At 38.3% G+C, this 10,890-nt stretch overlaps 1 protein-coding gene across 1 annotated transcript; it reads left to right on the top strand.

The window, feature by feature from the left end:
- Window positions 1–973: 973 nt before the first annotated feature.
- TIMM21 (translocase of inner mitochondrial membrane 21) lies at window positions 974–8,354 on the top strand (the record flags this gene model as incomplete). Its single annotated transcript, XM_035896939.1, has 5 exons — window positions 974–1,046; window positions 1,145–1,242; window positions 2,588–2,661; window positions 4,738–4,843; window positions 4,937–8,354. Coding segments are annotated over 5 exons (444 nt in total), but the record flags the coding sequence as incomplete, so codon positions are not given.
- Between the last annotated feature and the right edge of the window lie 2,536 nt (window positions 8,355–10,890).

The following is a 10,890-nucleotide window of genomic DNA, read 5'->3' as shown; positions in this document are numbered from 1 at the left end:
TGCCGCGATGCTGTTGAGGCAAGTTTACTTCCAGCAAAACTGTCGAAGCTCTGCGTGCGGTACTAGTTTCTTTGTAGGATGGGTGTCGCTTTGGTTGGTCCCGTTCGCTTCAGTGAAAAGTGGTTGCTGCGTAATTAGCCTCAGAAAATCTAAGTGCTTTGAAAAAGCTAATGAAAAACATCCTCAACTGGTTAGAAGGTTGCAGGAAAAGTGGTTATTAAAGTTTCCTCGGTGATTTGTACTTCACTGAAAGGCACACCTTAGCACTTAACCAAGTCAGTAGTCTCTTTCCAAGTTCCCAAAAGTATTTTGCAACAGAGAATCTTATGTGACTTTTTTTGGAGCGTATACCAACACTTTTACTAGTACATTAGATCAAAACCTATTAGTTATTATTTTATATATGTATATTATTATTAGTTCATCTATTAATGAAAAATAATGAGATAAACTGCAGTTAACGTTCTCAATAAATAAAATACATGTTTTGGTCTAATATCCCTCCTTTTTATTGCTCGCTTGATTGAGAATTCATAAAATCAGTTTTCAGAGTGTGTAATTTATAAGCTCATGTGTTTTTATTTTTCTTCATCATCCTTCCTCTGCGTAAGGATTGCAATGATTGTGGGTTTATATGGTAGCTTGAATACTGCAGTGCTAAATACCTCATTAGTTCTTAACAAAACCTAGCTCACACAAAAAGTAGCAGTAAGTGCTATTGTGGGTCTTGAAAACACCTAGTAGGAAAACAGAAAGTATTAAGGCTTAATACAGGGATATAAATATGCCCTGTGCAACATAAGAGATGCTCCATGGTCTCGTTCTTTTAGGGATGAGGCATTATGGAAGCTGTTGTTGGAATTTTTTCTTCTGCCAAAACGTAATTTGAGCTGCAGACTAACAGGCGAGCATTTGTATAAACAAGCTGTGCAAGTCTTGCTATGCAAGATCGTAACTCTTGTGTTGTTTTCTGTCTATTTCAGTGAAGGAAGCTGGAAGAGACTTCACCTATTTTATCGTGGTGCTTGTAGGAATTGGTGTTACAGGTATTTTTAAAAACTATATTCTTTATCAGAAGACGCTTGTCATTAATTCCATCTGGCTTGATTAGGTTTCATTCCATTTGCTGTTGTTTCTGTTACAGGTGGTTTGTTCTATGTGATTTTTAAAGAGCTATTCTCTTCTTCTAGTCCAAGTAAGATCTATGGAGATGCCTTGGAGAAATGCAGATCTCACCCTGAGGTTGGTTTTTGAAGCTTAGTCATGAGTTTATGTTTGTCAGTAGTTCTCAGTTGTCTCTCTTTCGGTCAAAAGTTTGTGCAAGGAATCTCACAAGCAAAGCTACAGGAAGACCCACATGGTGCTTAGCAGGCAAACACCAGCAGATTTGCCTGTGCTTTTAGCTGGCCAGAGGTGGGTCAGCTCCAAGCTGGAGCCTATATTAGGACAAGTTAATGCAGGCACTGAGCCTGAGTGAATTAGCCTGCTAAAAGCCAAGTTACGTGAGCGTACCACAGCACAACAACTGATGCAACAACAGTGTCTGCCCTTGCACAGCACGAGCTTGTGCGTCCATACAGAAAGCCTTACAGACATACCTGAGTGCCTGCTAGATTTTAGGAGTTCTGCCCTCCAGGGAAGCAACTGGTCCCACTTGTGTTGTAGATGGAGCCTGGTGCCTTTCCTCAGCAGTTTTTCTGTTGTGACACTTCACTAGGGTTTCACCGTTCTGCGAAGCACCGCATAAGTATCCAGGCATTTAAACTCTTCATTTGAAACATGGTTAGCTTTCCTGCGGCTAAGAGGAAAAGAGAAAGAAAGTCATGTGATCACTCAGTCACATAAGATAGCTAGATGTAAACAAAAATCAATCTAAAATTATATTTTAAAAAACACTACTTCAGGTAAAACAAGAAATGCATGGAATAGCTTTCAAACAAGGTTGCCACAGATGCCACTGAGGATAACCTAGAAGTGAAATAACAAGTTGTTAATAGAATAAAAATGAAGACTGCTTTGGAAAAAGTTTGTAGAACTAAAACTCCTCTGCAGTACTTATACAGTAAAAATCACCCTCCCTTTCTAACCAACTTTAAAGAAAGTTTAAAACTAGATTAATTTGGTCTGGCTTTAGATCTGAAAAAAAAATAAAAATCATTGAATTTCTTAAACAGTAGTGGTTTTTAGTTAATGTGAGGGGGAGTGCATTTGCATTTTAAACTTTGAAACATATTCTCTTGGAGGAGACATGAGCAAATATTTCATGCTTTTTTTTCCTTTTTACACAACATGTCAGTAAAGTAGAAAATACACAGAGGAGAGGTTAAAATGTCATCATCTCAGAAGACACTACAAATGGAAGGTACTAGTAGGATTTATTTTAGACATTTAATATGTGACTGTAAAGAAAAGCACTGAAATAGAGAGGAGTTTTCCTTACAATTTCTCCTTTCATAAACGCTTCTATTCTTGACACATCAGAGACTGGGGCATTTTGTTGAAAGAAAATGCATTCACAGCAGGGGCGTGAGCTGATACTGTTTGAATGTGATTCCTTCTGACAACTCAAACCTCTTTTCTCTTTTAGATAATTGGTGTTTTTGGTGAATCTATTAAAGGTTATGGGGAGACAACAAGAAGAGGAAGACGACAGCTTGTCAGGTGCCCTTTGGTGTTTGCCCCATACAGACACTAGTTTTTGCACAGCAAAGACATTTTGGGTCACATCATAGCAAGTTAGATCTAGATTAATGAACTGTATGTGACTGATGTCACTTTTGAGTGAAAAATGAAAGCATTTTTTTGCAGTACCTCTTGCGTGGCACATACCACTAAATACAGTGCACATACAATATAAAATGACAATTCTGAGTGCCTCAAAACAAGCAATGGTCAGCATGGTAAACATAGAGCTGATCTCTCTAAAAAATAGGCAGAGTCTGAAGAGAATAGCACAGAGGCCTAGGCTTGCATCTGGGGAGCGGGGCTCTGGCTGAAGTTTGCAGTCTGAAACCCTCGAATAGAGTAAAATTGTTCTTTGAAACATTGTGCTTTTGAGAGTGTTTCTCCTTTTGAAGCAGTAGTTCTTATCTAGCCAGAAAGAGCAGGAGGTACTAACTTCCAGACTTTGAAGAATCCAGCTTGCTCTGTTTGGAGCTAGGCTGGGGCCAACTGTACAGGTTGTAGTCATTTAGTCACCGCGGTGACTGTTGTCCCGACCTGACGAGCAGTACGGACTGCCCTTTTCTTACCTTACTTTTGGGTACTTGAGGCTGCATCTCTGCTGTGTGTTTAACAAAACATCTCTCACCTAAACCTTTCACGAGTGTGTCTATTTATTAATCTCCTTCTGAGGGAAGCAGCAGAACTAATTCTTACAAAATGTAAATCCTCCCTGCACTATAATCTAATAGGGGCTTTGTCTTTATTGGGTTGTTTGACTTGAATTTATTCAAGGAGGTTTATATAGGATGGGACACATAAGCCCAGATACACAATTTGAACCATGAAATGGAGAATTTTTTTTCTGGAGGAAGGTGATTTTTACTGGTGGAAGTTTATCTTTTCACCAGACTCTGTGAAAAAGTGTTTAAAGTGGAACTGCTAAACAAAAAGGATATGTACAAATGTTTTAAGTGTGTGTCTGTAAAACAAGCTATGTAAATAAGTAAAGGTACTATCAGCTTCCCTACTATTTCATTTCCATCATTTTGGAAGTGTGGTATTTTAAATAAATTTCTGAGCTGAGGACTTTGTAGGATGGTAGTGTTTGTGTCTGCAATCTGAGGATGACCTTAAATGTCTCAAAAATGTACCAATTTTTTTTTGTGTGTGAACACCTTGAATGTGAATTTCGCGTTGCAGTGGGGCTGTAGTAAGGCTCTTTATTCATCTTCATTCTCTCTAACCCATCATGTCACCTCAAACTGTACTGGAAGTTTAATTCACAGTGTGTATCTGGGCATGACTGATGGAAATTAGAACTGGTAGTATGCAGCAGGTAGTAATTTCAACAGGGAACATAACCTGGCACCAGAACTCTAGTTTGACTATTAGTTTCTGGAAGTGGTTGTCTTGAAAGTGACGTGACCTTTCTATTTATCTAATATTTGAGCATAACCTAACTCCAGTCTAAATATCAGCATTTAGGTTGGAGATCTGATATCAGTGCCAAAGTTACACAACTTCAGTAGAATAAAATTATTGCCAAAATAAGCATGTATTAGAGTGTTTGTTTTGATGTGATTTAACCAACCTGATAATTAAGATGACAAAACCTTCTTTGTGTGTTTTGGCTTGGTAACTTAGTTTAAGTGCCTAAAAAAACCCCTGGCAGTCTTGGTGATTTGGGTGTTCCTTTCTAGATGTCAGGCTCTGAGTCTGAGGGTTCTTTAGAATAAATGCAAGGACATTCCTGAATCTTCAGCCATTGGATTGCTGTTCAGTTTTGAGGGGAGGACTGGGGTGAGAACATTTAAGCACTTCATCTGTTAATCCTCAACTGCTAATTAGTTCTTTCTTCTAACTCCACTACTCCTTATATGCTCACAGTAAAGCTTGGGAAGGGCACTGGATAAGGAACCCACAATAGCATAAGAACTGCCTCACACATCACTTTCTCACAAAATAGTTAAGCAGTTCCTCTAAATAGGAAGTTTAAATTTGACGTTTAACTAACATATAACGTGTATCCTTGCTGGGTGGGTTGTTCTTTTTGTTTTGTTTTGCTGTTCTTAGTCACATTGAATACATAAAGGATGGACTGAAACACATGCGTTTGAAGTTCTATATTGAGGGCACTGAATCAGGGAAGCGGGGAACAGTCCACGTGGAAGTCAAAGAGGTATGTACAATTGCTTGATATAGCTGACAAGCTTCATCTTGAATGTAAACTACCAAAGAGAAAAAACAGAGCCTGAAATTGTTTTCCTTACAGAATCCTGAGAGAGGAAGATTTGAGGTCCGCTACATATTTGTGGACATCGACACCTATCCTAGAAGAACCATTGTCATAGAAGACAACAGATAGCTGACAATCAAAGTTTCTGCCTCACCTCATTGAGTATTGGATGATGCTGGTGTAGCCAGTCTATACATGAATTGTTTGGTGTTCTCGATTGATTCTTGTGGCTTTGGGGTTGTGTTACAGGACGTACCTTCTCAGGGCATCCATTAAGGTCTGTCATAATAACAGATTACAGGATTTGAAGTGAAGCCAATGAAAAACAGTAGAGCCATCACTTATGGCAAATACTTTTGACATAGGAAAATAATGGCTCATAATAAACAGTTTGATGCTGGATAATACTTCTACACACCCAAAAACAGTCTTCCAAGATCTTAGGTTTGGATGGGGAGTTTTTTTGCCTTCCTTTGCTTGGGTTTCCCACTAGCACTGCAATAAAGAAAGTTGTATTTTAGACAAACTCACTGTTTTCGTTCTGGATGCCTTGGTGTAGATAAGGAGGTAAAATAAGAACGTCTGTTAGTGATGCAAAGGGGATCTAGCCCAAAGGCATGTAAGAAAAAGGATTGTAGAGACACGCATCTGTGGCAAATGACCAAAGATAAAGACCTCACTATTGATACCTTCTAAAGAGATTAACAGCACACAGAACGGCAGTACTGTCTGCCCCTTCCAATGTTTGCCATGCTGCAACAAATGACAGTGTTGCAGCTTCTCAGCACTGCCCGCAGTTCTTCCATCAACTTAATCTAAATCTTGGAATCGGATTCATACTGGTTTACCCAAACTCAAAAGCTCAGCTCATGACTAAATTCTCACCTGGGTTTCTTCCTTAGTGCAACATGGCAGATAGTAAGCATAACCCTGTGTATTAATAATCAGACTCAGTTGTGCCCATCTGTCAAGCAGCACCAACTAAAAAATTTCAAAGTTTAGGTTCTTACATTTAACCGCTTGAGCTTTTTAGTTCACTAGTTAATTATCCCTACATTAAGCACACACTTATGTTCAGTTATCAGCCCTTATTATGAGTTCATGTAATGGTATGTTTGGACTGTTCTAAAGTTCATACAATATTCCCTCATACAGTGCCACAAATATCATATACAGACCTTCAGTAGTACATTACTGGGCTTTAGCCATCCTGTTCGTCTGTCTCCCCATAATCTCATTTGCATAATCATAACAACTAAACATAATACTTTGTTAAACCTGGATAATTCTGCTTTATATTAAGCTCTACAACCTTAACTTCAGTCAGATCCTCATATTGTTCAAAAGTATTTAATGAAGAGGAATCCCACATTCATCACAGTTTGTGAGCAGAGCAGCAACCAATGTCAATCTGATGATTCATGAAATTCTTTTCATCCCTTGATGCTTGTCAAAAGTAAGAAGCCCACAATTTTCCACATAGTCGGAAGCTATGGAAGTCTGTGTCAGTGGCTCCCTGTTGTAAGAATGAGAAATGGTTGTGGCGCTTGATACATCACCATGAAGTAACGGTGAAAAACTTATTTTTACTCACAGTTACTGATGTCATTAATGTCCATCTGGAAAGGTGTCTTTAAATAATGAAAGCAATTGACTCCTTTTGTTCTTCGTGTTATTTTCTTGAAAGCAGAAGAGTCAATAGCACCTTTTGACTTATGACTTCCCAATTCTTAGCATGACACTTGCCAAAGCTTTTGTTTCAGAAGACGTTTTCAAACCAGTCTAATTGATCTATAACCCAGTAAAAAAAAAGGAAGAAAATACCTGAATCCCTCATTGTTTCATTGCAGCCTGGTGCAGTACTGACTGATAGCGTTACGTGCCACGTTTACCTGCCACCACTTACATCCAGTTGCTATAAGCATGTGTCATACGTACCATGGTGGTTACTGAAAACCACCTCTGCAAGCGTTTTGTCATGAATGGAAGGCAGAGCAGGTTTGTCAGAGCACATCAGAAATTTTGCAAGCTATATAAGTTTATAATCTAAGATTACTAGCCTTAAGCCCTTACTATACCTTGATAAAAATATAATCATTCTTCACCTTTTACCAAGCAAGACTGTATAAAAATACACAGTTTAAACTAGAAAATGTAATACTATTTTTGCCCTTCCTTTCTGAGTTTCTACCATATCAAGCTGCCTGAAAGCCATTGTAAACCTCCATGTCAACAACAGAACTGACAGGCTGGGTTTTTCCTGTCCCAGCTTTGCTTTCTTATTAATCCAGCTGTGGCTGGTTTTCAGTGGACTTCGCTGCTGGAGAAAGGAGTACTTCCTAAAGTGAGATGTAAAAAACATTTTTTTTACAGTAAATGGTGTAGGTACAGCAAAGAGGCCAGCTGTTAGGTTTGCTTTTGTCTTGTTTTAGAGCCTTGTTTGCACTGAAGAAAGAAACTGTCAGGACTAGAAGCTTTTTGGGAAAGACAGGATGATGACCTCACATAATGATGTTTTTCCGACAGTGCAGGTATGTGAAATTCCATGTCAAGCTAAAACAGCAAGAATTGGCCATTGGGGTTAATGTGTATGTCTGGCTTCAGCTTAAGAAGACAGACTAAGAATTTGATTATTTGAAACCAGATTTATTTATGGCTTTTTTTTCAGTAGCAAGGACTTCCTAACGTATGCAGAAAGATAATGTATTTCAAGAGTTGTGTGAAAGAACTGTTTGGAAATCAGATCCGTGGTTGTTTGGTCCCTTTGAGACATCAGAACAGAATTTTTTAAAGCTGCCTGTAAAGCTGTCAGTACCACACATCTTACACTAAGTGCCCCTGTCACACTTTAGCATTTGCATCAGGCCTCAATATCGTGCTCCCTAGCCGGGAATAAATGCTACAATTACAGGTGTCAGGAGGAGTCTTAGCAAAGCCAACCCAATGATTCTGTCTGGCCCTTTGGCAACCAGTCCAGACCTGTATGAGAAAAAAGGAGGCAGACCAAAACTGCCAATAAGGAGGAGACATGAGTATAATTTAACAGACATGGATGGATGTGGAGTTGTCCACAGTGCCAATTGACCTTCGCAATTTCTCCGTGATGCTATGACTGTCTAAAAACAAAGTACAGGCCTCTGTTTTATACACTGCATTTCCAGAAACTGAAGAATCCAGAGAAACATCTCAGGGGATTAGGTTAACGTGGCACCAATATGACAGGGTTATAAATAAAATGTTTCTCGTCCTGTACTTACACGGTACCCTGTTACCAAAACGCTAGCTAAATGCGACAGTGAGGGATGGGCATACATGGACAAAATGTTCAGGAAGCTAAACAGTAGTGAGGTCTTCACTGGTGTCTCTTTAAGAAAACTATCTAGCCATAAATATCCTTAACCTTCAAAATGTTCTGAAAATCACAATATTCCATTTAAACTTCACTCCTTCCCGTCTTGTCTATGTCTAGAAGTAGTATTTATCAGGATATGTCCTCAGTCCATAAAGTGCTCCTTATGATTTTATTTTTTAATTGCCTGCATCACCTCCCTAGCTAAAGTGAGGTACAAGGTATTTTTCTTTATATTTCTGGAATGGGGGGACGTAGCTCTTTTCCTGCTTCATGAAAGAGCTGGCAATATATTTAATAAAATGAAGGCAAAATAAAAGAAGTAGCAGAAGAAATCCCCCTTTACCTGGGCTTAGATATATTAGTGTTCTTAATTTGGACAAATGACAAATACAAGGCTCAAATGCTTTCAAATCCCAGTGGAGGAAAGTTTTTCTAGTAAAAATTCTTCAGTGAGGAAAAAAAAGGAATTTCATAGCTTGATTTATCATCCTTCTCCTAGCTAGATACCTATCACCAGGGAGATTATTTAAGCCCCATGGGATTTCAAGGGTATTAAAGTTTTATATGTATGTATTTTGGCTGCAGAAAAATAAGTTAAATGGCTCTTGTTAACATAGAAGTCTTGTGGGAACCAATTCATTGATCTCTTCTGTAGAACCAATTTACCTGGTGGTAGTTTTGCACGGGAGTGGAACAACTGCCTTCACTGTGTTTAAGCGTAATGTTTTAGAATGCCGCTGTTGCGATTTGGAAGACGGTTAGCCTAGGTCGTTCCTTAAAAAGTTGTCCCTGCTTCACTGGATCATTGCGCTACCAGTAAGGGGTGCAGAGCTCCTCCTGCATGGCAAGCAGCTCAGACTGCTCCGGCCGCTCTGCTGGGTGATGCTTGGCTGGGGAGAAGACAAAGTAACTGGAAGGTTCGGTTCCACTTTTTGCTAAACACAAGTAATAAACATTTTGGCGTTTCCTTTTTAAAGCTCTTTCCTCTTCTTCTCTGGGAAAGCACAAAATTATAGCATATGCCAGTTACTTGCTGATGTAAAACTGTCATGTTATTGTTACTGAAGCTGTGAGAAAAAAAAATAACTGCCAGGAAGTCAGAGCCAAAACAATGACATTTTCACGGAAATTAAACACATTTTCCAGAGTCAAGTTTTGATCGTTGCAGAATTAATAAATATATTTATGCTCAAATCCCCATTGTCGTTTAGGAAGTGAAAATATGCCACTCACCAATGAAATGCTATTTTTCCAGAAACATCGTATGGCAGACTACTCAAAATGTATTTGAGGTAGGTTTGCGACTTGGTCTGAACTTACCCGTCTCTGCCTTCATTTTTGTGGATGTCAAAACTTGTGTATATAGTATAGGTAGCCAACATCTTAGAGCTGGTTTGTGGGAATAATAATGTTACTTTGTCATTTACATGACCTCTGTTTGAGTCTACGTCCTGTGTATGCTTGCTGTGTTGTGACAAAAAGAAATATACCTTCAGGAAATTAATTTTGTAAAAACTTTAAAATATCAAAAAATGACTAGGCTTTACTAAGCTTCAGTAAACAGAAGGTCAAGCAAAGAAAACGGAATTTTAGACTGGGAAAGAGAAATGCTGTTGTGCATGACTGATGGTTGAGTTTAAAAATGACCTTGATAGATAAGTAATTCTAGCATGAAAATCAAGTTTCAACAACCGATTTAGGCAATGGAGTCGTGATCTTGGGAATGGTTACAAGTAAAGGCATGTCTGATACAAGAAACTTCAACAAACTCACTTAACAAGCAGGGAAGACAGGAATATGCATATGACAATTATTCTATCACATGCCAACTGCAGAAATAAAACGACAAAGACGTGCTGGGGGTTTTCAGAATTATTTTCAATCCACTTTGTTCTCAGCCTCATCTTGCTATCACAAGGGATGCCATCCATCCAAATACTCATGGGATTATTCCAATGTGTAAATTATTAGCAACCTAACCTGTAAAAGATTAGGTCCAAAAAACATTGGGGGCACATTTTGAGTCAAAGCCCACTTTTAGGATTCATTACAGCCTGTAAGCTGATGGAAATACAGAAGGAAAGCACAAAGATTTGAAAAAAAAAAAACAGATTAAAGGATAAAAAGTTTAATGAAGCAAGCTTAAAGATGAGAGTAAGGGCTCATAACTGGCCTCTGTATTTGGGGTTGGGAAGTCTGCTTGAAAATCTAGAATACAGTTGGCACTGGAAAAACAGAGAAATTTGAAAGCAAAAATATCTCCCCCCACTTTTTTTTTTTTAAGGCCTAATCCCTAGAGATATGTTCACTTGCTCAGAATAGAGAATAAAAGAACTCCAGTGCACATTCTCCTCAGGCAGCTGGAAATGCATATCATTATGATATAATATACCAAGGAGTATGAATTAATGATTCCAAAGGGTTCTGTAAATAATTGAACAGCAAAAGTATTTGATAGTTTTTCTTAGGAAGTTCTCTGGTTTTTTTTATTTTGTATGTGTTATGTGTAATAATCTATAGGAATTATAGAAGAATGTGAATTAATACCATCCTGTATTCAAATTCAGTATATTTAGACTTTGATATCTAGTTAAAAATTGAAAATGTAGCAACAATATTTTGCAAGTAAGAGGAAAGA

Source organism: Egretta garzetta, unplaced genomic scaffold, assembly GCF_000687185.1.
Source record: "Egretta garzetta isolate BGI_Z169 unplaced genomic scaffold, ASM68718v1 scaffold126, whole genome shotgun sequence".
Classification (NCBI taxonomy): domain Eukaryota; kingdom Metazoa; phylum Chordata; class Aves; order Pelecaniformes; family Ardeidae; genus Egretta; species Egretta garzetta.
The sequence above is the reverse complement of the archived record's forward strand: the minus strand, read 5'-3'. Positions and strand labels throughout refer to the sequence as shown.